This window comes from Lygodium microphyllum, chromosome 27 (assembly GCF_053477565.2).
Source record: "Lygodium microphyllum isolate KBCC chromosome 27, Lygodium_microphyllum_v1.1.10, whole genome shotgun sequence".
Lineage (NCBI taxonomy): Eukaryota > Viridiplantae > Streptophyta > Polypodiopsida > Schizaeales > Lygodiaceae > Lygodium > Lygodium microphyllum.
Genome location: NC_141161.1, coordinates 42,311,192 through 42,339,049, shown reverse-complemented (window position 1 = coordinate 42,339,049; position 27,858 = coordinate 42,311,192). Strand labels below are relative to the sequence as shown.

The following is a 27,858-nucleotide window of genomic DNA, read 5'->3' as shown; positions in this document are numbered from 1 at the left end:
AGCAACGATCAAGAAACCTCTCGCTCTCGGTGCGTCTGCGTCCTCCACTTTGTAGACGCTCATCATTAGTTTCATGACGTCCATCTCGCGGCGCTTGCTGGGAGAAGACATGGCGAGGGACAGCGGAAGAAGTGCCTCTCTTTCTTCCCTGAGATCAGTCACGTCTGTCAACACTGATCCACTCAGCACAGTAGCACCGATATTGCTTGAATGCAACTTCAGTAGCCTTCTTGCAAACATGATTTTTGCTATCTCACTCCATTTCTCCTTGAAACTAATAGGGAAATCTGTGGCTGCAAGGATCAGGACTTTTTAATGACAGTCCATATGTTTGCTCCTGATTTTTGCAAAATAAGACCTCCATTGGTCCATGATCTCGAACTTCGTCCTATGGCAGTGCATGTATCAGTCCAAGGTGGGGCGATTTTCTTAATTTCTAAGCTCAACCATAAAATGTTTCCGACAAGAGAATCATGTGGTCTTGATGGCCCTTAAAATACCAGAGGAAGCGATTGTTATACAGTGAAAGATATCGTAGAGACTCATCCCAGTCCTTCTTAGATGCATAGAGAACCATTTTTACAAGCGTTACATTTGCTGTATCATATAGACAGATGGATTCATCATCACTAGCCACCACTAACAAATCCTTTGTGCGGTGGAAATCCATTGAATTAATCATGCCCATCTTTTTGACACTGTATGCATCCAACACATAAACATGGCTACTTGTAGTCGATAAGTGCATCAGTTTTCTATCATTACTAAACTTCATTCCCGACACTTCTACAGTGTCACCACCAATGAGGAACATGTCAAATGGTCCCTTCTCATATGACCTAGCATTAGAAAACTTAATGGCTCCTCTCTCCATGGCTACAGCAAATACAAGACCCTGCTGATCATAGGCTACAGCTGGTTTTCCACGAACTCGAAGTAGACCCTGGCATGCATTGTTGCGCAGAACAATCCTTGTACAGCTCGCATGAGGATCACAAAACATGATCTTAAACCTTTGCACAGTCTTCAATTGGTATTCTTGTTTGTCTTGCCTCTCTTCTTGCTATGCATAATTTAGATCATCATCCTTTTCATCAAAGACAACACTACTAGGAATAACTCCATCCAGCAAAAAGAACACAAAATTGTGACAGCTTTTGCATGGATCTCCATCCAGGCTTCCTCACATATGTGGATAGTTGCTCTTGTTCTGTAAGTCTTATCAACGAGAGATTGATTGAGCTTAGGCTTTGAGTCGCCCTCCAATGTGACAGAACAATTCTCTAGAGCTATCCTAGTGAGCCGGTCCCTTTGAATCTCTGAGAGGGTAATGATTCTACCCTTGCCCAAAATTCGTGCTTCAATTTGAGCAGCTGCATCTTTCTGAATGCTAGGAGTGAAACCATTCTTGGAATTTTATTTTATGCAATGAGCCCTAGCAAAAATATGATTTGGAAGGAACTTTGTGCTCAACCATACATGATTTGATAAAAAAATGCAATTGATCTATGATATGCAATTAATCAATCCATGCTACACACAAAAATAATGTATGCATTGAAGAATCGTGCTTAGCCTATCTAGATGTGATCGTGCGTCATGCAAAATGCAAACAAAATTTCTTATTAATTTAAAATTTCTTATCCTCACCTCTCAACTCTGATAAGAAGATATGATATACTCCGCTCCACCCACCCATAATCTCACATCACTCTAGAAAATGGTGGTCCTCAAGATGTTGACCAGATATGAACAACCCTTCTAAAAATTGATGGCGTCCTTCACGACCCTCGAACTCTCCCAACCACCTTACCCTCTCAACCAGAGGTTCCTAACTTTGTGATGAACATCCAAAATGGTGCGTGCGAGAAACGTGCGTGCTCAATGACAGGTGCTCTCTCATGTGCGCGTGCATCTAAGATTTACTGTATATAGTTGCAGCGGACCTCATGCCGTGCTAGTGCTCAATGATGGTGCAAAATGTGCTTAATCCCAACCCATGGCATGGAAATATTTGATAAGGACAGGAGATGACCCTCGAGTGCAGTGCATCAATAAGTGCAACGTGAAGTGCTCGTGAACCCTTAATCCCTGTGATGTGTAAGAGTCTCAACAAGAATACATATCTAGCTCCTCAATATTCGGTAGCTAATAGCAAACTCCAACTTTGTCCTGTTCAAAAAAATACCAATCTCAACCAAGGCTATCAAGTTTCACACTCAACAAACCAAACAAAATGACAGAAACAAATCCTAAGCTAGACAAACACAATAAATCGAATTACAAAACAACAAAACAAACTGTCACACAACGACTAAACTAGCAAAAATCAAACCTAACTACAATTTGACTAGGGGTTTTCAATTTTCAAGAAAATGCTTGACATATTTAGCCCTCCCCCTAGTCTACAAACATTCATGTGCAGCAGTTACTTTCATATAATGATGCAACAACTATCATCCATTCCGTTTCCTCATTCTTTTGTTGAAATTGTTGTTCTGGCCACTCCTCTATTTGTATTGTCATTAACCTTGATATGTATTTCTTTAATCTATATCCATTTATCCTCTGCTTATGTGCTTTCCCATCCAACTTTTCTAATGCATAAGTTCTGTTTTTAAAAACTTCAGAAACCCTAAATGGTCCTTCCCATTTTGTTTGGAATTTCTTTTGAAAAGTATGATCCAATTTACTATTGTATCTCAAAACTAAATCCCATTTTTTATATTTTTATTTTTATATTTTTTTATTAATCTCATGTAAAAAAATTTCTTGACTTTTTTCATATTGATCACACACTTCATGTCTGTTTAATTGTGCTTCTTGTAATTTTATCAACCTTTCTGTGAAATAAATTTTTTCCTCTCCTTCAGTCAACTTTTCAATCATCCTTAAAGCCAGTATTTCTACCTCTATAGGTAATAAGGCTTCCTTTCCATACACTAGTTTAAAAGGAGAATAGCATGTACTTTCTTTTCTTGCTAAACGATAAGCCCACAATGCACTTGGCAATTCAATATCCCATGTTTGTGGACGATCTTTTGTCATTTTAGACAGCATTCTTATTAACTCCCCGTTAAATCGCTCATTGAGACCATTACATTGAGGATAGTATGGTGAAGCAAATCTTTTTGTTATTTTCATTTTCTCACAAAGTTAGTCTATTAATTCTCCCTTAAAACCTGGTCCTCTATCTGACAAAATCTCTAAAGGTGTTCCAAATTTACAGCATATATCTTCATAAATAAATTTTTCCACATCTATGGCTTTAATGTTTTTTACAGCCTTAGCTTCTGCCCATTGAGAAAGATAATCAACGGCTGTCAAAATATATATTTTTCCTCGTGAAGTATGGGGTAATGGACCAATTGCATCAATTCCCCATTTTAAAAAAATGTCATATGCAAGAATTGTTTTCTTGTTTTAGGTTTCAATATCCTCTTACTCATTCTTTGACATTCATGACAGGATTTGCACCAATGATTAACATCTTTTTGAATGATTGGCCACATATATCCTTCAGTTAAAATCTTTTGTAAATTTATTTTATAAGAATAATGTCCCCCACAAGCCCCCTCATGATTTGTTTCTAAAATGTGATATATTTCTTCTTTCCAGGGTACTCTTCTTAAAATTAAATCCACTCCTTTTGCATAAGGAACATCGTTCACCATTTTATATCTTCCAGCTCTTCTTAAAAACCCATACTTTTTGTTTTTTTGAATACTTGAAGGTATTTTTCCTGTTAACAAAAATTCTTCTTCCAGGTCAAGAGCTTCTCTTCCCCTATAGAGAGGAAGATCTACTTTCATTACAAACACTTGACAAATTGCTAATTGGGTTGCATTGTGAGCTTCCTGATTTTCTTCCTTGGAGATATGTTTCAAACTGTTTTAGATCTCTCCGAAGTCTATTAAAAAACCTCTTCAATTTGGGATTTTTTATCTACCAAACTCCGAGTATTTGCTTTACTAATAGTAAAGCATCACCTCTAATTCTCAACCTTCGAATTCCCATTCTTCGACAAAGCATAATGGCTGCTTGTAAGGTTGCATACTTAGCTTCATTATTACTTGCTTCAAGTTTAACTGTTTCTTTTTTTATTAAATTTCCTTGAGGATCATAAACTACTATTCCTCCTGAAGATGCTTGGTGTGCCTTACGATATGATCCATCAAAATACATCAAAAATGAGTTTTCTATTTCTGGTTTTTCTTCTTCTTTTTCTCCAACTTTTCCTTTAAGTAAAAAAGAACTTCCTCTATAGGTTAAAAGGTCTGCCATTGTAACCCTAGTTGAATCCTCAACCTGGAATTTATATTGAAATTCTTCTAGTTCAACTATCCATTTCATTACTCATCTTGATAAGTTTGAGTTATTCACCAACTGTGGTAATAGTGTATAGCTTGTTAAAATAGTAAAGGATTTTCGTAGTAAATATCTCCTAAACTTTCTACAAGCAAATATTACACTTAACATTACCAGCTCTATTTCTGTATATGTTTTTTCTATTTGCAACTTCACTCGACTTGCAAAATAAATAGGTCTCATATATCTAGAATTCCTTCCTTGTTGCATTAGAATTGCTCCAATAGCATCTTCCCCAACTGAAGGATTCACAAAAAACTCATTTTCCCAATCAGGTGCTTGAACTGATGATGCATGACTCACAATTTCCTTCACTTATTGAAACACTTCTTCAACCTCTTTAGTCCACTCTAAAGGATCCTTCTTGGCTACCATTTGTAATGGATAGAGTAACTGAGATGCCAAAGGAATGAATCTTGATAGATATCTTACCTTATGAATGAATGTCATAAGTTCTTTGGTATCTATAGGTGATACTAAGGTTACTAGGGCTTCTACTTTTTCAGGATCAGGTTCTATTCCATTTTCTGAAACTACATGACCGAGAAGTTTCACTTTTGGTTGAGCTATTTTACATTTTTTTGGATTTAGTTGACAACCGTAACTATCCAATCTTTCAAATACTTTCCCAAGTTTTTCACAATGTTCTAATCTTGTACTATAAACACAGATATCATCAATGAAGTCTCTAACAAACTTTCCTAGGTAAGGTGCTAGTACTCTATTTATCCTCCCTTGATACCAAGCTGGTCCATTACTAAGTCCAAAAGGTAAAACTATATAGCAAAAACAACCCCATGTTTTTATGGAAGTCGTTTTCTTTTGATCTTCTGGAGCAATGGGTAATTGAAAATATCCAGAATATCCATCACAAACACTATACCTTTCAAAACCTGCGACTAAATCTAAGATTTCTTCCACAAATGGCAACGGATAATGATCCCTTTTTGTGATGGCATTTAGAGGCTTATAATTAGCACAAATTTTCCAACCTCCCGTTTTCTTTGATGCTATAACTATTGTGCTTACCCATTCCGAATCTTCTACAAGATAAATAAACCCGGCCTGTAACAATTTATCTACTTCTTCTTTCAAATCTGATATTTGTTCTGAAGTTAGGGGTTTTAACTTTTGACATACTGGCTTGGCATCTTCTTTCAGTTCTATTTTTAGCCCTTCCCCTTTCATTCCTCTGATTTCTAAGTATGAAGTTGCGAAAAGATTGGGATATTTATTTATAAGTGAATGATATTGTTTTATTTCTCCATCCGTCAAATCTTGACTTAACATTTTTTCCAGAATTTCTCTTTTTTCTGTTGAAACTTATGGTGATTCCATTAATTTTCTAATTCCTCTAATTTTCCTTCTTCATCATCTTTAAAAAACCCATTTTTTAAATTTCCTTTGGTTTTAACATTTATGTTTTGGACTTTTTTTGAATATTCTTCTTCTGAAGTTCATTCTTCATCTTTTAAGAGGAACAAGAGTCCTTTTTCTTTAGAAGGAAGATTTAAATTAGGACTTTTTTTGTTTCTTGATACCCTTGTAACTATTGATGGTTCTATAAAAGTTATTGACCTTATTCTGTTTCCTAGAGATATTTCCTTCTTTTTTAAATTATTTTTTTCAATTATTATAGATGAAATTTCTGGATCTGAATCACTTTCTGAACTACCCTCCTCCATTTCATCTTCTTCTTCCGTACTATCACTTTCCTCTTCTTCTTCCTCGCTAGTATCCTCATTCACTAATTCCTTTCTCGAGGCCATATCAAAATTCTTTGCTACTCCTCTACGGTCATAAATTGTTAATATTCCTTTCCCCCAGTCTTGTATTGCTCCTGCTTTCCTAAGCCAGGGTCTACCTAGAATAAGCGGAAACGCTCCCAACCCTGCTGGCATAACTTGACAAGTAATTTTCATGGCAACTCCATAAACCTTGATCTCAAGATTTTGAATTATTCCTATGCATTTCACTTTAGCATGATTTGCAAGCCTAATTCTAAAACCGGATCCTGCCACTATTCGAAGTCCAAACTATTCTACAGACTTGTGCTCCTCCATCTATATATGCCTCTCCTATATTTTGGTTTTTGTACCAAGCATCTACTACAGGACAAATATCCGGTAACTCCTCTACACTTAAAACTCTTACAATACCTTTTTTTCTTTCTCTCCTTTTGGATTTACTAATTTCTTCCATTGTCCTCTCATACTAGGGCACAACTCCATCAACTGAGCAAAAGATATATCAGCTTTTCTACCCATCATATCTTTCTTTAGATCATAGTCACTTTCTCCTTCTCCCAAAGGAATATCAGTAGTATGATAATGTTTTCTAGGTGCTCTCATTCTATTTTCTTATTTTCTCTCTTTCTTTTCTCCTCTCTTTGTTTTTCTCCCTCTTTCCTCACCAGCCTTACTAGTTTCAGGTTCATCTCTCTCGACATCTCTTCTTCTTTTAACTGCAGGCATAACATCAATAGTTTTCTTTTCTTCTTTTTTTTTTGATTTTCTAAAAGAATACAATTTATGGCTTTCTCTTCCTCCTTTAACTTAGATTCTTGAGAAGTAGAATCATTTTTTATTTCTATCCCGAAATCATTCTGTCTGTTCGGAAAATTTTGAGGTAAAGGATACATATCCCCCCTTGCCCTAGGTGGATATGGACAGTTTGTACTTATATGACCTATCTCTCCACATGAATAACAAGTTACCATTGGTCTACGAAAATATCCTGTACCATTTCCTCCTCTTCTCCCTCTCAAATTTTCTTGATCTGGTTGTCCTATTAGTCCTCCATTACCTCTTTCTAAGGGTTGACCTCTCAATGCTTCTAGCCTCATGTTTTGCATTTGTCTAGATAATTGATCTTCAACTTCTAGTGCTAGTTGAGTATTTTTTCTAGCTAAAACTTGATAATTCTGTTCCTTCCTTTGCCAAGTTTGGTCTCTATTTTCTATAGGTGCTCTAAATGACTCTCTTTTTTTAATTTTCTCAAATTTTCTCTCTTTTTCTATAGCAATCATTACAGCTTCATCAAAGTGCTAGGTTCTTTAATTTCCAATTTTGTCCTCACATCTCCTTGTAAATTTTCAATGAAATTTTTAATTTTTAACATTTTCGGGGCTCTCTCTCCTGGGCCTAAAGATACATTCCAACGATCCCAAAGTCTAGCATACTCTATGGCAAAAAATTCTATGGTCTGGTCTTCTCTCTTTTGGCATGTTTCTATTTTTCTCCAAAGGTCATGTGAAGTCTTAGTTTCTTTAAAACGGTCAAGAAACGCTTGTTCAGTTGCTTCATATTCCATAGGAACAGGAGGATTTCTTAGTCTAAGGGTCTTTTCATAATCTTCAAACTAGTTAAGACATTCATCTAAAAATTGAAATTTCAAAATTTGAAGTTTCAATGCTGAGTCATTTATTCGTTGGATAATACATCCAAGCTCTAATTTCTCGAGGAATCGTTGAGGATCCTCTCCTTTTTTACCATAAAATTCAGGAAAAGAACTAGCCATTTAAAAATGATTAAAACCAAGCAAACAATCCACAAATCTCGAACAAAGTCAGAATTTCGGCACTCCTCAGTGGGGGCACCAAAAAAGAGATGTTACGCGAGCGATGATCGAGAACTAGCCTCACTCACAACCCGATAACAAGATGTAAAGGAGTGCCGGTTAAAGTATTTGACCTTGTCGAATGCACAACTCAACTTGGAAAATTTAAATATTCTACGAAACTCACAACCACACAAGACAACTCACAAAGAAAATATCCAAAATTTTGACAACAACCAAATAAATTATATTCTCATACCTTAATAGACTTGATCTGAAGCTTGGCACCACAAAGTCTAACTTCTTCCTTTTCCACAATAGCACGTCCAAAGATCTCTCCCACGCGACCCTCCTCTCACATCTCTCACAAGATGACAAGAAGATACAAGGGAAGGGGGCCCCTAACTCTCCACTCTCCTCTCCTTTTATAGTTTTTTCATCCTCCCTTACATTGAAGAAGTGTTTGCTTTTCCAAAAAAGCCTTAGGATTTTTACAAGGTGAAACGTTAACACGCTAAGGCACACTATTTTTTAAACTTCAAAAGTTTAAGCTTTATAAAATAGCCTTAAAAGCTATTAAAAACTCCATGCTTTTCTTGACGCGTTTTTTCGACTTGTGAGATGGTTCATTTCTTTGGAAACTGAAACTCTGACAGACAAGGTGTCCTCCACTACGGCTTCTGTCAAAACAACTTTGCTACCTTTCCCCCCCTTCTCTTTGTCTCAATTTCTAACGTCCATGGCCATTCACAAATACTTATCTATGCAAATTCCAGAATCAGGCAGAGAGCTCGTCATGTTTCCGACGGTGCTTTCTCTAACGTTACGTATCCTGCTTTCTAGAACACCGAGTCATCTCTCCCGAAATTATGTGCGCTGCTAAGCTTTTCTTAACTTTGATCTTTATTAGTTCCTGTCCATGTTTTTGATCCGCCTCTCTGAGAAGAATACAGCAGGTTTGCCCTGATACTCAATGCTGATCAAGAACTGTCTGTTGTGTGGTCTAGGGTTTCTTTGAGGCAGGAATCCTTTCTCTTTCTTTGGTGCACCTGTCGTAATGGAGACACAGTTGCACTCGTTCGTTCGCTCGCTCGCTCTCTCTCTCTCTCTCTCTCTCTCTCTCTGGGAGCTATTGTCTATTGGCGCCAAAGAGAGATTACGTAAAATCTTTCTCCTACTTCATTATTTTATTTTATTTGATCCTCTTCGATTCGGTTTTTTTCCATTGTTTCTTGTTAGAGGGATACACATTCTTGGCCCGGAAGAAGCAACGATCAAGAAACCTCTCGCTCTCGGTGCGTCTGCGTCCTCCACTTTGTAGACGCTCATCATTAGTTTCATGACGTCCATCTCGCGGCGCTTGCTGGGAGAAGACATGGCGAGGGACAGCGGAAGAAGTGCCTCTCTTTCTTCCCTGAGATCAGTCACGTCCGTCAACACTGATCCACTCAGCACAATAGCACCGATATTGCTTGAATGCAACTTCAGTAGCCTTCTTGCAAACATGATTTTTGCTATCTCACTCCATTTCTCCTTGAAACTAATAGGGAAATCTGTGGCTGCAAGGATCAGGACTTTTTAATGACAGTCCATATGTTTGCTCCTGATTTTTGCAAAATAAGACCTCCATTGGTCCATGATCTCGAACTTCGTCCTATGGCAGTGCATGTATCAGTCCAAGGTGGGGCGATTTTCTTAATTTCTAAGCTCAACCATAAAATGTTTCCGACAAGAGAATCATGTGGTCTTGATGGCCCTTAAAATACCAGAGGAAGCGATTGTTATACAGTGAAAGATATCGTAGAGAATCATCCCAGTCCTTCTTAGATGCATAGAGAACCATTTTTACAAGCGTTACATTTGCTGTATCATATAGACAGATGGATTCATCATCACTAGCCACCACTAACAAATCCTTTGTGCGGTGGAAATCCATTGAATTAATCATGCCCTTTTTTTTTTGCCACTGTATGCATCCAACACATAAACATGGCTGCTTGTAGTCGATAAGCGCATCATTTTTCTATCATTACTAAACTTCATTCCCGACACTTCTGCAGTGTCACCACCAATGAGGAACATGTCAAATGGTCCCTTCTCATATGACCTAGCATTAGAAAACTTAATGGCTCCTCTCTCCATGGCTACAACAAATACAAGACCCTGCTGATCATAGGCTACAGCTGGTCTTCCACGAACTCGAAGCAGACCCTGGCATGCATTGTTGCACAGAACAATCCTTGTATAGCTCGCATGAGGATCACAAAACATGATCTTAAACCTTTGCACAGTCTTCAATTGGTATTCTTGTTTGTCTTGCCTCTCTTCTTGCTATGCATAATTTAGATCATCATCCTTTTCATCAAAGACAGCACTACTAGGAATAACTCCATCCAGCAAAAAGAACACAAAATTGTGACAGCTTTTGCATGGATCTCCATCCAGGCTTCCTCACATATGTGGATAGTTGCTCTTGTTCTGTAAGTCTTATCAACGAGAGATTGATTGAGCTTAGGCTTTGAGTCGCCCTCCAATGTGACAGAACAATTCTCTAGAGCTATCCTAGTGAGCCGGTCCCTTTGAATCTCTGAGAGGGTAATGATTCTACCCTTGCCCAAAATTCGTGCTTCAATTTGAGCAGCTGCATCTTTCTGAATGCTAGGAGTGAAACCATTCTTGGAATTTTATTTTATGCAATGAGCCCTAGCAGAAATATGATTTGGAAGGAACTTTGTGCTCAACCATACATGATTTGATAAAAAAATGCAATTGATCTATGATATGCAATTAATCAATCCATGCTACACACAAAAATAATGTATGCATTGAAGAATCGTGCTTAGCCTATCTAGATGTGATCGTGCGTCATGCAAAATGCAAACAAAATTTCTTATTAATTTAAAATTTCTTATCCTCACCTCTCAACTCTGATAAGAAGATATGATATACTCCGCTCCACCCACCCATAATCTCACATCACTCTAGAAAATGGTGGTCCTCAAGATGTTGACCAGATATGAACAACCCTTCTAAAAATTGATGGCGTCCTTCACGACCCTCGAACTCTCCCAACCACCTTACCCTCTCAACCAGAGGTTCCTAACTTTGTGATGAACATCCAAAATGGTGCGTGCGAGAAACGTGCGTGCTCAATGACAGGTGCTCTCTCATGTGCGCGTGCATCTAAGATTTACTGTATATAGTTGCAGCGGACCTCATGCCGTGCTAGTGCTCAATGATGGTGCAAAATGTGCTTAATCCTAACCCATGGCATGGAAATATTTGATAAGGACAGGAGATGACCCCCGAGTGCAGTGCATCAATAAGTGCAATGTGAAGTGCTCGTGAACCCTTAATCCCTGTGATGTGCAAGAGTCTCAACAAGAATACATATCTAGCTCCTCAATATTCGGTAGCTAATAGCAAACTCCAACTTTGTCTTGTTCAAAAAAATACCAAGCTCAACCAAGGCTATCAAGTTTCACACTCAACAAACCAAACAAAATGACAGAAACAAATCCTAAGCTAGACAAACACAATAAATCGAATTACAAAACAACAAAACAAACTATCACACAACAACTAAACTAGCAAAATTCAAACCTAACTACAATTTGACTAGGGGTTTTCAATTTTCAGAAAAATGCTTGACAGCGCGACAAAATATAGGCGTCATGTCTAAGATATGCGCCCATAAAAAATTGATGATAATTTGAATACACGCTATCCTCCAATGCTTCCCACAGCCTCTGTTGCTTGCTCTACACATCAACTGAATCATTCACAATTGTTAGAAAAATAATACAATTAGACCGACAAAAGTGAATACTTAGCAGTCTTCAACTACAAAAATAAATTGGTTAGAAATCAATCCTAACCTTAATTTATTAGGAGTGCGCACTCTAAACTCATAAACGTTTATTAATTTAAATATGTATTTTACGGAATCACCCGCTATGGAATCACCCACTTACACATTAAATTAACAAAACTCCCAAAAAGTATAGACGTCCCCATCAACTTTTCGCACAAAGAATCCACTTTGTGTATGAGCCCCGGTAATAATAAAATTTTACGGAATCCACCGTGGAATATGCCTCCTGGCATCAGCCTCCCTATTTGTGTAGAAATAGTACTTGAGGAAGAATTGCTTGTGCTTATAACAGTGCATACAAGTTTACCTTGATGCACTTAGGATGTTGATTGAATTTAATCAAAATCCTAATGTACTAAGTTTGCAACATGATAAAAAGAAAAGTGTACTAGACCTCCCCCAAGGCTAATTGGGGGTCCCTTTTCCAAGGGGGGGATTAGCTGCCACCTCTCTCAAATCGACTCCAATGGCAAGAGGTTGCTTCATAGGGGATCCTTGGATAGGAAGAGTTGAGGTTGCCAAAGGGCTTTCGTCGATAAACTCTTAGACTCGTAGGAATTTTTCAAACCCCTACGCAACTCAAGATAGATTTCCTAAGCCCCCAATATTAGTTAGTGATGCCAGGAGGCATATTCCACGGTGGATTCCGTGAGGTTTTACGGTGGATTCCGTAAACTTAGATGACCGGGGCTCATACGCAAAGAGGATTCTTTGTGCGAGAAGTTGATGGGGACCTTCCGGGATTCACCACGTGAGCTAATGGACGGTGCCCATAGTGTCTGGCACGCCCAATCTCAATGTCCAAATAGAAATAACATATCCAGGCGCATAAGCGCATACAAAATAATAATAAATAATGGATGTCTCAATAGACATAACAAAATATAGATGTAGCGCTTTGCGTATGAGCCCCGGTCATCTAAGTTTACAGAATCCACCGTAAAACCTCACGGAATCCACCGTGGAATATGCCTCCTGGCATCAGTTAGGGGCAAAGATCTTGGAAAAATAAAGGCCTTCACGAAGTTCTTCCATATGGATGAAAGGTGAACACTTGTATAAGAATCTCTATTAAATCAAGAAGCTATTTTTTCCAATGGATTATTTGTATTGTTTGTGTATTGTGATTAAATTACGTGAACAAACATTATGATCAAAGGGATTAATTAAGAAAGTTGATTTTATGTGTACAACATAAATGTGGTAGGTAAGTAGATAACTAAACTGACCAATTGAGGGGAGCAAAAGGGCGTGATTATTGAGATGAATCCACCGTAAGGTAGGGTGGTCTCGGTAAGCCAAGAGCTTCTTTTTAAATTCCATGTATTAGAGTGTAGAAAATATTGATTAAAATCAATTAGAACTTTGACTCTATATTGTTTTAGGGAGACAAAGTAAGGCTTTGCCTTACCAAGGCAAAGGGGTCAATGTACTCATACTCTCCCTCATTTCTCACTGTCCTTGAACAAGAGACAAAGTAAGGCTTTTCCTTACCAAGGCAAAGGGGTCGATGTACTCATACTCTCCCTCATTTCTCACTCTCCTTGAACCTAGTGTGATATGAGTCGATAATCTAGCACAAGCTATTGCTCAAAGACGGATGCTAGTTAACCCAAATAGGAGACCTTAGTTTACGTAGAAACCAAAAATTCAAGCCAATTCTCATGGGAATAGCCAAGACATTCATTATGAAGTGGGCTTGAGAGAGTCTAGTTAGCAAACCTCATGTCATTCAAAAGAGTATTGAGTGGTGTTATCTAGAAAATCATCTCAATAGACTACTAAATCGTGCCACTAAGGATGACATCTCAAGTGAGGATGTCATAATTTGGACTTGTATGGGAGTAAGCATCATGCATTCTTTCCAAAATTAGCATATCTATATTATTATCTATCATAAGTCATACACATCTGTTGAGTGTGGAAATAATTTGTTTTTTGAGCTGATTTTTTGTTGTTTTTGTTGCTGAATGGTTAATTTTGGTGATTGACTTTTTAAATTTGACGATGTTTTGAAGTGTTTGGAATGGTTTGAGTATGTTTGAAGGGTTTATGTTGGTTTTTGATGAGGATATATTGTTCTAAAGGGTTTTGTGATTCTCTCTATTTAGTCCTGTAAGATCTTTTTTTCTGTTTTGTTTCTGTTTTGGTAGTTGAGATGGTTGAATGGATATTTTGAGAGATAGTTGAGGTTATGTTAAAAGGTTTATGGAAGATTGAGTTGATTTTGGTTTGTTTTTTGTGGTTTTTGTAGAAACCCCTTTTCCTTGGTGTCTCTTTTGGAGCTCCATATTTTGGGTGCGTAGTAGGGGAAAACTACCATCAACAGGCACAAACAGAGGCTGAAAATGGAAGAAGTGGCACTGTTGAAGAGAAAGAAAACCAATGGAGAGTAAAGTTTATGTCACTATTGAAGAATTAGAAGTTTTCCTTGACAAGGACACATCATTCTACAAAAGATTCATCCCTCAATGGAGAAAGCTGCCAAAACTTTTGAAGCTGCCTTTTGAAGCTGCCAAAACTTGCATCACAGTAGCAAAGTTCCTTTCACAAAACTGATGAGTAAAATAGAGAGAATGACAATCCATGGAAGATTTGGCATTCATTGAGAAGTTTCCAAAAATCATCAAGTGGGAGATCATGAGAAGAAGCTTCAAGAGTCATGGTCAGTCGAGGTTCATGAAAACAAGAAAGAGAGAAGTTGGAATTTGTTCATATATGCTCAACATCAGGACATGTGGGATGTCTGATGCACATAAAACCTCATGTTTGTTCAATTAGCAATCCACTAGAAGTTGGTAAACCATTAGAAGCTGGCATTATTATGATGATGGCACAACAACGATTCTCAGAAGAATGAGTTTTTATATCTTTAAAACAGAATATCTCCCCTTCTGTAGTGGTTTGAAGGCTGAATTTAGAGACGTAGAAAAGAAGTAGAAGAGATGTTGGCTAGAGAGTCCTCCACAAACCAAAGCCCCCTTTGATTCTATTCTGTTGAGTACAGATCAAGTGGTTGGAGCCAAAATCCCCTGACGAATGACGCAATCAAGAGACAAGCACTAGAACGAGTCCAGAGGTACATGAGAAGAGAGAAGGCAAAAATAAAGGCCAAGAATGAGCTTGCAGTAGAAGCCTCCTTTGATGCCCTAAAAGCACTCTTTATAGAAGTCCCTATGGCGACTCAAGGTCCCCTTCCTAGTTAGATTCATCCTAGAAATATTGATGACATGCTAGCAAATGTAGTCCCATTTCCAATTTTTAAGGGAGAGTACAGTGAAGATCCTGATCTCCATGTAGCAGAGTTTATGGTAGCATGTGTGGCTAATAGTGCCAGAACCACCGAGCATTGCTTAGCAATATTCCATGCCACTTTCAAGGGCACAGTGTTTCAATGGTATGAAAGACAAGTAGTAGGAACATTTGGCACATGGGACAACTTGAAGTTGGCCTTCCTCGATAAATTCAGGCGTGAAGGTTTTGAAGAGCAGATGCAAGACGAGTTCATGAACCTAAATCAATCCTCTGAAGAAAGAGTAGAAGCTTATTTCTCGCAAATGGAATCCATCCTAAAGAGATGGACCAATCATCATTTGGATGAAGACATGTAGAAAGGAGTATTCCTTAGAGGCCTATAACTAGAAGTTCGTGGAATTGACAAGACCATTCAATTTGCAAGCTGTAGTGGAAGGTGCTAGACTGTACGATGAAGTAGAGGCAAGATTGTCAATGACCCCAAGAAAAGGAGTTCTACCTCAAAAATCTGCTACCAACGTGGCAAGAGGTGAAATCTTGAAGGAATACTTATCTAATTCAGTTGCAAATATCAAGAAGGAACTCATGGATGTCTTGACAGAGCAGTTGCAGACTCTAAAGGTAAACACTGCCAGTGTGTCTAATCCCACAGGAGTGGCGCGAGACACCCGCATATCCAATACATAGTGTGGAAAATTCCATCAACTAGGACATTTATCCACTAAATGTACCCACAAACCTACTATCCCATGAGCTTTCTATTCATATTGCTTAAGGAAGAACCATATGGAAGATATCTGCTCTCTAAAAGAGATGCATGATAGATAGAAGAGAGATGAAGATGCAAGGTTCAATGTACTGGAGTCAAAGATGACAACCCAAGATATCGGGCCAAAGCCCATGGAGTTTGGATCTAATTTTGGAACGAGGAGGTTTCTATCCTAGAGCTACAGAGAAAGACAGTCTGGTGGTGGCCAGAGATCAGAAGTTGAATGCTATAGATGCAGAGAAAAGGGGCACATTTTGCCAAATTGTCCAAACCCTAGAAGGTCAATGGACTATAAACCTCTCTATAGAATATGTAAAGGAGAATGCCACATTGCAAAGAACTATCCCAGTCCAGCCCCTGTCAAGGCCAATGCCACTGATAGCCAGCAGAAGGCACATGAGCCTACCTCTAATCTGGTGGAGTTAGAAGTTGTTGCTATTATGCGTGCCAAGAAGAAGGAACCACTTGTCCAAAAAGAGAAAAATCCTCCTACCAAGACTGTGAAGTTCATCCTGCCAATAGAAGGGCAGACTAGTACAGAACAAAACCCTGTAGTATAGAGCACTACAGTGCCATAGAAGGTACCAGAGACCGTTTCAAAAACAGAACCAAAGGTCCAAGAGATAGACAATACAGAAATACCTCGAAAAACAAAAGAAGTGTCGATGTTGCCATCGCTAGAAGAAACAGGAAAGATGAAAATGGGTGTAGCCCCATTTCCTAGCAAGCTCGAGAAGCTCGTGGATCCCATCAAAGAATATGACTTGATAAAAGACTTAGACACTTTTAAACCAAATTTAGCATTCCGAAAGTTGCTAATGATGTCTCCCATCTTCCCAAAGAATTTCAAAAGCATCTTGACTCGAAGATGTGGATTAAGGATTGCTCCTTCAACAACAACCAAGATCAATAAGGCTTCAGAGCCTGTAAAGGAAGTGGATGTAGCCAACGCCTTCCTAGATCCTGGAAATCCAGAGATTGGCATATGGTTTAAAGGGTGCTTTATTGCAGATCCATTGATTGATGGAGGCTCATCAGTGAACATAATGACGGATGTGACAATGAATGATCTAGGATTGCAAGGAATGCAACCTACACAATGGCTTATCAGATTGGCAGACCAGAGTAGAATCAAATAGTTGGGCATTCTCCCATACGTGAAGACAACCCTGGCAGGAAGAGACTATTGGTTGACATATCTGGTGGTGAAACCAAATTCTTATGAGACCTCATACCCTCTGCTATTGGGGAGACCATGGCTTTTTGAAGCAAGAGTGAGGACAGATTGGTTCAAAAAGGAACCCTGACCCTAACAAAGGACCCAACAAAGTGGCGCTAAAGTTGCATGGGTTGCAAAAAGGAAATGGATCCACATCCATTGAAGTCATAACCAACTCCTCTAGTGAAGTAATAGATAGTACATCAGGAGATGAAGAGGCTATCAAATAGATCTTTCCCAAGAAAAACAGAGGCACATTTCCTAACAGTGGGCACTATAAGCCAACTCCCTCAAGATGCAAAGTCCTTGTCAATAGGTGAATACTTTCTTTCTGAACCAGGAATGATAGTGAGATAGAGTCCTGGATGTACTGCTCTCCCTGCTACATGGCCAAAGTAGAGCTAGAGACAGAGGCATAAGATGAAACTAAGAATCTTTTCTTCTCTTACAGAGCTCCTATAGAGACAGAGATAGAGACAGAGTTCAAAGAGGACAAAGATGATACTGAGGAAGACAGTTATGAAAGTGAACTAGAATAATCTATCCCACTTGAAGAGGATACATATGAGGAGGTCGTCCCAGAAGAAGAAGATCTCATACTGTGGGATAGAATGGTGATGGTACCATTTGGTCTAGTAAATGGATCCTCTCATATGCAAAATATTTATAAGAAATGGATTAAAAAGAATAAGCCATCTTTCAGCAATGGCTCTTGCTACCCTCACCCATCCTTTCCAAGAAACGATGATAATGATGCACCTTGCCAATAATCACTAATCCAATAGCCCCAACAGACATCAGATGGTCCCAGTTATAAGACATTCTTGGATGCATCATCAGAAGATGAGTCCTCGAGCCAAGAGATCACTAATTTTGAAACCAAACCCAAAATAGCCCTAATCCCATTTCAACATTCCAAGGAGCAATCCAAAGAAGAAGTCGGTTCTAGTGGAATATTAGATGAGGATACCACTCCCTTGAAGGAGTCAGAGGATATGTATTTAGAAGTACTGTGTGGGACCTTCATCCGTAAAGTAGAATGTGAAAGACAATTGACTTTTGTGGATGTAGATGGCTTTGAACACCACCTAAAGGTGGGTAGCAGCTTGTAGAAGAGGAACTATCAATTCTGCATAACTTATTGAAAGAGAACTTGGACGTATTTGCATGGTCTTATAAAGATCTAAAGGGGATTGATCCCACAATATGTCAGCATCACATTGATCTAGAGCCTAATGCCAAGCCTGCATGGCAACGATAGAGGCGAATAAACCCAAACTACTCTACCTTGGTAAAAGCACAGCTGTTGAAGCCAAGTTCATATATCCAATGGCCAACAGTGAATGGGTTTCACCCATTGGAGGGGAGCTTCAAGCTCTACCCTGAGACCTACGGACCACTTATTGCTCAAATGTTTCGAACCAAGCGGCCATGGCTACCTCTCACATAGCCGATGCACGATGCCTACCTTACGGGTATAGTGAGCTTACCTTAATGCTCGATCGAGTACCCTCCTTTTGCTTGCACACCGGTAGCTCCACGATCCTTGAGGCAAGCTCAAGCAACCTCAATCCCTCTCCCATGAGCTTCATCCTCCATAGCCACACACAAGAGAAGAGAAGAGAAGAGAGGAGGGGAAGATGAAGAGAGAAGATGGAGAGCTTCTTCTCCAAGATCCCTCACTCTCACACAATCACTTCCTCACTCCCTCACACTCTCTCAATCCCTCTCTCAAGCACAAGCAAGAAGGCAAGAACCAAGAGAAGAAGAAGAAGAAGCTTTGGCCACACACAAGAATGAGCTTCCCATTCACATTTCAACTTTATATACATGCCCTACTTTTCATGGGCGGTCATCCCCCTTTTTTACATGGCCGGCCATTAGCCTAGACCCATTTCTCATTTCCCACCGTTCTAGTCTATCCTATCCCCCACTAATGCATACAATTTGCATAGGAGTGAGCCTGGCGCTCTCTTACAAGGTTTCGGAAGTGTTTTCACAATTAATGGTGTGCTTTTATTATTTTACTCTCCTTGGGCGACTCTAAGACTTCTTGAGGGTCGTGCCCGTGCATTTAATTTTTCCCATGGTCTAGTTGCCAGTTAAGGCGCCTTTTCCTTCTTTTCTTTTTTTCCATTTTTGGCTCCTCTGTGCTGCAGTAAACATTACCCCCCTCCTAGCCAAGTGCCAATTCCATGGCACAGTGGTGGGAGGTAGTGGGATAGATGATGCTGTCGCGAGGTGGACTGGGTGAGTAGATGACGCTGATGCTTGTGAATGAGAAGTGATGGGGCTTGATGACGATGACCAGGAGAGATTTCGGCATGCTTTAGGCTCCATGAAGATCCTAGGCATCTTTCACACTGTTGTGGCGCCCCGTTAGGTAGCCGGTTGTCCTTTGAGTATCTGAAATGCTTGATGCAATAAGCAATCCCTTAGGAGGATGGTATTGGAGGGATTTATTCTAGAAAAACCCCCCCAAACACTGTTTGCCTTGAAAATCCGTAGCTGTGGTTGGAGATCCTTGTCTTTGAGTAGAAGTTCTTTAGTTTTGAGTTGAAGGTCTTCAGGCTTGTGGAATCAATAAGCGATCCGTAGATCTTGAGGCATTGAGCAGGGATCGTTGGACGATGAGGTTCCAAGATCTATGCCAATAGCAGATCCATCACTGGGGTTTTCTTCTGCTTGATTTGGTTCAGTCATGGCAGCCATCAGGAGACGGATATTTAGCAACATAAAGTGTGTGGAGCCCTTTAGACCTTTGCAGTGAAGCTTCAAAGTTGTGGGAAGGGAGTCATGTCCGACTGATGGAAAAATTCCTTGTCATTGGAGGATGTAATGGATGATCTTCTTTAGCCAAGTAGCCAGTTTTGGAAACACGAACATAACCTGCAAGAAAAGTTGTACACTTCCTAGGGGGTGTGTCTGTCTCACTGTGTAGTGCATGGTGCCCGTGCTAGTGGAACTGGGAAATGAGTTTAACTGTGGGCAAGCCCTTGGTAATGTCCCACTCTTGAGGACCCAATTCGTGCATCGTTGGAGGTGTGGTGCAAAACTTAGGGTGACAGGTCTAAAAGTCCTGCGCTTGATGTGCCCTAAGTGTGAAGTGGGGGAGGGGCTAGAGAGAACTCTAGATGCAGTGAGTGTGGTGCACAATAACAGTGAAGGAAGACTGTAAGCACATGTGAAGTGTCCTCCTTGTCAACCTGTTTAGTAGTAAATTCATCTTTTAGCTTTGCTGTTTTTGCTCGTCTTTTTTTTTTGAAGAATGAGAGAGAGAGTACATTTGGCAAGGTATATGACACCTATTTAGTCAGGGGCGGTCGCAGACATTGTGATAAGAATGCGTGACTTTGAAGGTATTCTTTAATATCGGCTTTAGCTCTCAGAGGAGTGGTGGACAAGAAGGGGTGATTACTCACTCATATTTTCTAAGAGCTCTAGACAGAAGGAAGGGAGGAGAGTAGCCAGCATCATCAACCTAGTCATAGCTCTACTATCTATTCCTAGGTTAATATCAAAGAAGAGTGGAGGAGATTAGCCCGCATCATCAACCTAGTCATAGCTCTACTATCTATTCCTAGGTTAATATCGACTTTAGCTCTCAAAGGAGTGGTGGACAAGAAGGGGTGATTACACCTTGCAAAGCGGGTGTCACTCATATTTTCTAAGAGCTCTAGACAGAAGGAAGGGAGGAGAATAGCCTGCATCATCAACCTACTCATAGCTCTACTATCTATTCCTAGGTTAATATCAAAGAAGAGTGGGGGTAGATGGGCTTTCTCTGCTGCAGGTTTCTGGAGTAGCAGGAATTTGATAAGTCGGAGGTAATTACAAGTGGTCAAAAATGTTGGATCAGGGCAGGAAGAAAAGTCTACAAGGAAACGGTTTATCGAGGGAAGTATATCCTCTACCCTAAATACTAAGCACTCCTCAGGGCTTCTAGTATTTACATTATATATTTTTGGGAAGTCATAATACCCATGTAAATCTCTATCATAGTCCACTCCATGCCTACGGGGGTAGGGCATGTATATGGGATCATTGCGCTCTTTGGGGAGTGAACTACAAAATGCGGTCCATGCATCAAAATTGGTGTCCCAAATCCGCCTTCGCCATTTCGGCTGTGCCTCGTAGCCTTGGACGGTTTTGGGAACCAGGTTGACCTTATCTTCCCAGTACTCTTGTGGCTCTTTTCACCACCTAGTCATTATCATGCTCCTTTCTTCCATCCATCTGTTTGCAAGTTCGTTAGATAGATCTTTGATCTTGGCTATGACTCCTAGAGGCAGGGCCTAGTCCAGAGAGCATGGAAAAGCAAACAAAAGCTCGACCGGCCTCTTATGTAACTCTTGTTGATGCCAGATGACCAACTCCTTGGGCCAGTCTTCTACAAGATGTGTATCATTCCTCAGTGGCATGGGCTCCTTAGGGAGTTGTCGTGGAAGCGTGCATGCTTGGCGTTGGGCCTCCTCAGCTAACTCTTGTCTCCTTCTCCCTGCTGCAACTATGTGCTCAAGTAGATGGGCATCTGCAGGTTCCTCCTGTGGGATATCAGGTTGAGGCGCACTCGACATCCTTTGTGACTCTTCGTCATCATCTTGCTCGAAATCTGGACCCTCTTCAACATTTCGCTCAACCACAAGTGGGATGACTAGTGGTGGTGGTGGTGGCTGCTCCTGCTCTTGAAAACCTAACTCCTTGAGCTCAGTAGTGGAAAGGCCCGTATAGCGTAGGTAGTAGAATTGTTGCTCTTTAGTGATTCCTGTACTAGTTGGAAGCTCGTGCTCTTGAAGACCGTATCTTAAAGCTCGGGTGGTTAGCTCCAACTTTCTTTTCACATTTTCCACTGGATCATCGCCCTCAGCTTGCGTAACGTGGAGTACCGTGTTGAGGAAGGCCTGCCGTTGGGTTTTAGTGGTTATTTCTGTAGCCTCAACCCTAGCTTCTGCAAGCATTCTTTCGCATTCTGCCACCGCCAGGCGTTCGATTAAGTCCCTCACTTTGTCAAAATTTTTCATTTCCCATTCCATGGCTCTTTCCTCCATCCTTTTTCTTTCTTCCTCCAGTTGGCTCGCCAAGGTGGTTACTACCTATTGTTGCTCATTTGATAAAAACCATAGCTGGTTTCTTTCTCTTAATTTCTGAGCCAACTGCTCTTCAACAATCCCTTTGGCTTGATCAATAATGCTGAGCCTTTGGTGCACCTCGGCCAGCATTTTTGATTTTTCCTACACCAGTTGCTCTTGGCTTTGGATTTTAGCGAGGAATAGCCTTTTTTGATTGAAAGCCATGGCCATGAGGGCTTCTACATCTTCGTGGGAGGTCTCCAGCGCATCTTGTAATCTTTGCACTTCATCTTGTAGCTGTTTTTCTTCAGCTGCTGAGACTCCTGGCCCTTCACTCTTCAAGAACTCAATTTCACATATTAACCTGTTCTGTTCTTCTAGCTCCTGCCACGACTGGGGCTCCGTGGCATGTTCTTATGGAACAGTGGCTTCGCCTTCCTGAACCCCCTGGTAGAGCATTTCCACTTGAGTGACCCTTTGCTATAGATCACTGTATTGCTGCATTAGTAGCTTTAGGCTCCTTTGTTCTACCACCAGGCTCTGCTCCTCGTCTTCCAGCCTTTGTCTAAGGCGGCTTTCATTGTCTTGGGCTTCCTTCATTTTTTCTGCTAGTTGGTCTTGTAGGGCCTTTATTTCTCTCCGTTTGTCGGCTTCTTGCCTTGAGACTTCTAGCCTAAGGGCCGCTGACGTTTCTTTTTCTTTCTCTAGCTCCAGCAAGCCACTTTCTTCTCTTCTTTTGCCTTGTCCAGTTGTGTCAGTAGCTCGGCCACATATGCGTCATAGTCAGTGTCGGCAAGCATGGGAGTATGGGCCGTGGTGGTCGATACCTCCAGCCTTTGTTGTTTAGGGTCTTGCCGTGACTCTGCATCTGCGGCAGTGGGCCTTTTCAATCTGGTTTCTGGCACGATTTCGGCCACTTTTCTCACTAGCATCTGCACCATGGTCATGAGCTGTGCCGTGTCGAGGGGAGGTGTGGATTGTGCGGTGGTTGCAGTTGTGGTTTCAGTCGTTGTCGACACAAAGGAGGAAGGAAGTGGATGTAGTAGGGACTTGCCCTTGCCTACGACCACTGGAGCTACTTCCACACTTGCACTGGCTTCGGCTTTATGGCGAGGCTTACGGGTTCGAGTTCTCCGCCCCCATGGGTCTCTTCCACAGATCTTCGTGTAGCTTCTGCCAATTCGGCCAGTTCCTTCAGTCGCTGCTCTTCGGCTTCTTCTCCCACCCTTCTTTTCCTGTCCTCTTCTGCCTTCTTCGACTCCTCTCTTATCCTTGCAAGCTCCTGCTCCTCTTTTCTCCTCCTTTCTTCCTCAGTCCTCCTAGACTCTCTTTGAGCCATCTTGATGTCAGCCCATTCTTCTTTACTTAATTTCTCTTTCTTCTCCTTCTGTCTCCTGTCGCTTTTGTTTTGTTCTTCGGGTTTACTCGCGCGTGGAGGCGGCACCTCCCGTTCTTCCTTGTCACTTATTATTCTTTCGCTTGATTCCCATCCTTCGTGGTGAAGTGGGTTTTGAAGCAGTGGGCTTTGATGCGCAGCTTGCTCCTCCATGATGCCCGCATCCTTTATTGTTTCATCTATGTTGGCTGTCAGGATACCACCATATCTGATTGTAGCTGCCTTTGACGCAGGTTTCTTCCTTGCGGAGCGCGCAGTTGAGGCAGGGGATTCTCCTCTTGCTGGTGCTTCTGCTGGAGTGAGGAGGGCAGCTGAACTTTGAATGGTTTTCTGCACGAACCCATTCCACTCTACCTCTTCAGGGACTCCTGCTGCGATGCTTTCCAACAGCGGGACCCCGATCATGTTCATCAATGCATTGTACCATTGGCCTGAGAAGAGGGTATGGATCATCTTCACTTGTAATTTCACTGCTGGGTCCGGGATGTTAGCCAAGCTGATTCCATCCACGGTGTGCACCTCTTCTTTCTTTACCCCCAGCATGGCGTAAAAATCCCGTCTCGGCCATCTCTCTTTCTTGGGTATGAGCCCTAGGGCCTTTTCTATGATTGTTGCATTGAGGGGCACTTCGATTCTTCTTTCCTGCTCCCCTGCCCTCACTGTGACAGTGCCATAGTTCCTGCCCTTGTCGAAGTTCCTCAGGAAATCTGCACACATGCTGTAATCCACGGCCTGCCCCACCTTTTCCACACACTTGTGGAGGTGGCATCTGTCCACCAAGTCTTTGATCGCAAGTTCCTCTAGGATGGCCTCATCCAGATTCAGTGTGTGCTTGAAGGTGAATTGACTGAATCCTCATGTCTCGATGCTGATGCCGAATTCGGTCATCTCTTCTTCAGAGAATGGGGGTTTGCCCCCTTTGTCTTGTCCTGCCATGGTGGTGACCTGTCAACACACCATGCCAACATTAATGCCTAACAATTGGCTTATTTCTAATCAAAACTCAGTTTGAGAGAAAAATGTATGTGCCTAAAATTGGTATACTTGCTTAGAGGCTTGAATTTTAGAAATCAACCCACAGCAGCAATAGCTATTGGTTTCCCTTACAGTATTCTTCCATAGAAACTTAATTAATTATAACATTATGCTAGCTAGATAACATAACTCTCATTTTTGCCTTGCTCTTACTCGCATTGCTCCCCCCCCTCCGTCGCGGATCTTTCAAGGAATCCTTCCTAGGATTAGCATAGAAAGGACGAGGTAAACATTGTTTCGCGTGGGTTGACTTACTTGGCCAATAACCAATCATAGAAGCTTGGATTGTATTCGAGTTGGGCAAGACAATCAAGAGCAGATGGTTGGATGGAGACTTGGGAAATGTAGGTCAAGACATCGTGGAAGAGATCTCCAGTATTGAGGCGACTGGCAACATGTAATTCCTCTTCGGTGAGGAATTGGTCAATGTAGGGGTGAGCGAGCACCTGATCGTCTAAATGCTGGTTACGGCCAATGGCCAAAACCCTAAACGATATAGGTGCCACATAAATAGGGTCATATTTGAGGGTTTTAATGGCCCTGTGTTGCTCAGCATTGGTCATTATCCGGCAACCTTTTGTCTCCCATTGGATCCTTAGAGTAAACCACTACTGCAAGAACGTGGAAGGCGAGCTTGCCATCTGCGTGAGCTCTTGCAACTCCTGTTCAGGAGCAGAACAAGGAGGCTTACGATACGAAGTGATGAGTCTTCTGAGGGCAGCTTGTTCCTTTGAGATTTCGTTGTTTGCTATCAGTTCGGCAGCAATTTTGGGGAATTTAGTGGTCATAAGTTCGTATTCTTCCCAAGTGCATGGTAATGCACGAACATCCGAAGCAAGCATTTTGTCAAGAAGAACTAAGTCTAGCCTCTCATAACTTCTAGTGAATGTAGTGAAAGTTTCATGCAACATCATAATGCAGGTTATTAAGTCATCCCCAGAAGTAGCAGCAAGGTCCTTAGCCAAGGAGAGGAAAGGTCGTATCGCATATGAAGGTTTAAGACCCGCTGGTGGGGGTGGTGTGACTGGACTGGATAGTGGTGATTCCCTCATCGGTGTCACAAGTTGGGCTTTGCACTCTGAAGCACTTTGAGGTGCTGTAGGGAGATCTAGGGGCATGGGGGTTGTGCTAGGTTTTGAGTGAGTAGTCATAGGGGTTTTTAAGTTCTTCGGATTAGGTAGGTTTAAGGCCTGTGGTATGTGCTTTGGTCGATAGATGAGCTGAGACTTACTAGCCACAGCTGTCAGTGGCCTGCTGACTATGTCCTGGGCACCTCTTGTGCAAGCCTCCCTCACTAGGGTGAGATTGCATGTAGATGAGCTCTTTAGCTGGCCCTTTTTAGGCACCCAAATCCAGGGATTGCCCTCCTAGTATCCTTGTGATCGCAAAAGATCTTTGGGGATCCAAATGTGGTGTGATTGTGTGTCTACATTGATATCGTTTAGACTGCCTCTTAGGCCATGACGGTTGATGGTTTTGGCGTTTAGGATCATACTTGGGTGGTCTACCCGAATGTGGTTTTTGCCGTTTTGGTACCCATAGAAACTTGGACTCTTTGGCCTTGTGAGCGCTCTTAGTGGGTTTGGGCCTGGGGTCAAGAGCCTGGCACGAGGCTATAGTTTTGTTCCGTTTAGACTCGGGCTGAAGCGTGGTGGTAGGGGTTTCTACCGATGGCTTCATAATGGTGGAGGAATCAAGACAGCCCTTGCTGAAAGTCGTCACTATACGCACATTGCCGATAGCAAGATGTATGGGATTTAGGTTGTAATCCACATTACAGTTTGTTTGCTTCTTGAAAGTGCGACCCAATAGTGACACATTACCGACTCCTTTAGTGTCAAGCAACACATGGAAGAAAGCTGGTAAACTTTCAGACTGGATGGAAACGACCACCTTGGACTTCCCTAGGAGTGAATAAGCAGTATCCCCAAACGGGGTGAGTTTGGTGTTAGTGGGCTGTAGTTTTGGCTGACCAATGCGTGTCCAATGGTCATGCGTCAAGATGTTATAGTCGGCAACATCATCAATCAAGGCCTCAAAAGAATGCGTCAGTCCTACTGTGACTATGATTCACAAGTACGCCGATGCCACTGCTTCTTTGTCCGGATCTTTAAGGTCGGTTATAGTAGCCATGTAGACATTCATTGGGGGTTCTAGCATGGGTGGCTCATGTAATGGATGGGAAGGAGGATAGTACTTCTTCATGCGGCTGCCATTAAAAAAGCCTATTCCGTTGCCTTCAAGTGTCTCCAATTCAACATTCCCTGTCCTACCAATCATGTATACCCTGAAAGGCCCTAGCCCTCGAAACTTCATCTTCTGTTTATGTCCTTTTACAGTGTACAGTAGAACAAGGTCCCCTTGTTCAAAGTCTCGCTGTTTGACACGCTTGTCAAACCACATCTTTCGTCGAGCCTTCTCACAAATCAGAGAGTGAGTGGTGAGGAGTCGGATCTTCGTTAGGCATTCTAGCTCCACTAAGCAGGCCGTCCAAGCCTCTCTTCTCTCCCAACACTCCTGGATTGCTAGTCTTAAGCTAGGGATTAAAAATTCTAAGGGCAGAATGGCTTCAGTTCCATACGTCAGCCTAAAAGGTGTTTATCCTACTGCCGTTTTATAAGCTATGCGATAGGCCCACAAGGCCGCCATTAGCTTGTTGTCCCAGTCACTTCTTGAAGTGGACACGACCTTTGTAAGCACATTGACTAGGATTTTATTTGTGGATTCGGCTTGGCCATTAGCCTGAGGGTAATAGAAAGAGGACTTCTGATGCATTATTAGAAAGGTAGAGAGCAGGTGGGCGATCACTTCATTAATGAAGTGCGTGCCTTGGTCGCTTACAAGTTCGATTGGGCAGCCAAACCGCGAAATGACCTGCTCCCACAAGAACTTTGCAGTGGTCTTAGCATCATTCTTCCTCGTGGCTCATGCCTCTGCCCACTTTGTTAGATAGTCGATTGCCACTATGATGTAGTGAGCTTGGGAATATTGTGCCGCATGACTGATAGGTCGAATAAAATCGATGCCCCATTTTTCAAAGGGTTGTCGGGCTATGACAGGGGTCAACTCCATCTTGTCCTTTTGCACAAGGACTTTGGTCCTTTGGCACTCATCGCAGTGCTTTACGAATTTAGATGCATCGCGGAAGAGGGTGGGCCACCATAGCTGGGATTGTAGCACTTTTTGGGCTGTCGTGTACTCGCTAAAGTGTCCTCCAACGATTCCTCCATGTTCTTTGTTCAATGCATTGTGCATCTTGTGCTCACACACGCACCTGCACAATAAACTGTCTTGTCCCAACCTGTAGAGTTGACC

The 27,858-nt window shown here is 41.5% G+C and overlaps 2 protein-coding genes across 2 annotated transcripts; both read right to left on the bottom strand.

Moving 5' to 3' along the window:
• Positions 1–442: 442 nt before the first annotated feature.
• On the bottom strand, positions 443–9,874 carry LOC148012254 (protein ANTHESIS PROMOTING FACTOR 1-like). Its single transcript, XM_087669133.1, has 5 exons — positions 9,657–9,874; positions 9,390–9,408; positions 8,915–8,954; positions 3,950–3,953; positions 443–971 (listed from the first exon to the last, which is right to left on the bottom strand). The coding sequence occupies exons 1-5, from the start codon at positions 9,872–9,874 to the stop codon at positions 443–445; spliced, it is 810 nt and encodes a 269-aa protein (XP_087525259.1).
• On the bottom strand, positions 5,394–8,724 carry LOC148012255 (uncharacterized). Its single transcript, XM_087668715.1, has 4 exons — positions 8,684–8,724; positions 6,080–6,369; positions 5,509–5,681; positions 5,394–5,411 (listed from the first exon to the last, which is right to left on the bottom strand). The coding sequence occupies exons 1-4, from the start codon at positions 8,722–8,724 to the stop codon at positions 5,394–5,396; spliced, it is 522 nt and encodes a 173-aa protein (XP_087524841.1).
• Positions 9,875–27,858: the final 17,984 nt, after the last annotated feature.

Coding starts and splice junctions, on each gene's coding strand:
- LOC148012255 (XM_087668715.1), bottom strand. CDS start 8,724: ATGACGAGCTCTCTGCCTGATTCTGGAATTTGCATAGATAA. Junction 6,370..8,683: donor TCTGGAATTTGCATAGATAA/GTATTTGTGAAT, acceptor ATCCGGTTTTAG/AATTAGGCTTGCAAATCATG. Junction 5,682..6,079: donor CGAGGAAGAAGAAGAGGAAA/GTGATAGTACGG, acceptor AAGTTTCAACAG/AAAAAAGAGAAATTCTGGAA.
- LOC148012254 (XM_087669133.1), bottom strand. CDS start 9,874: ATGATTAATTCAATGGATTTCCACCGCACAAAGGATTTGTTAGTGGTG.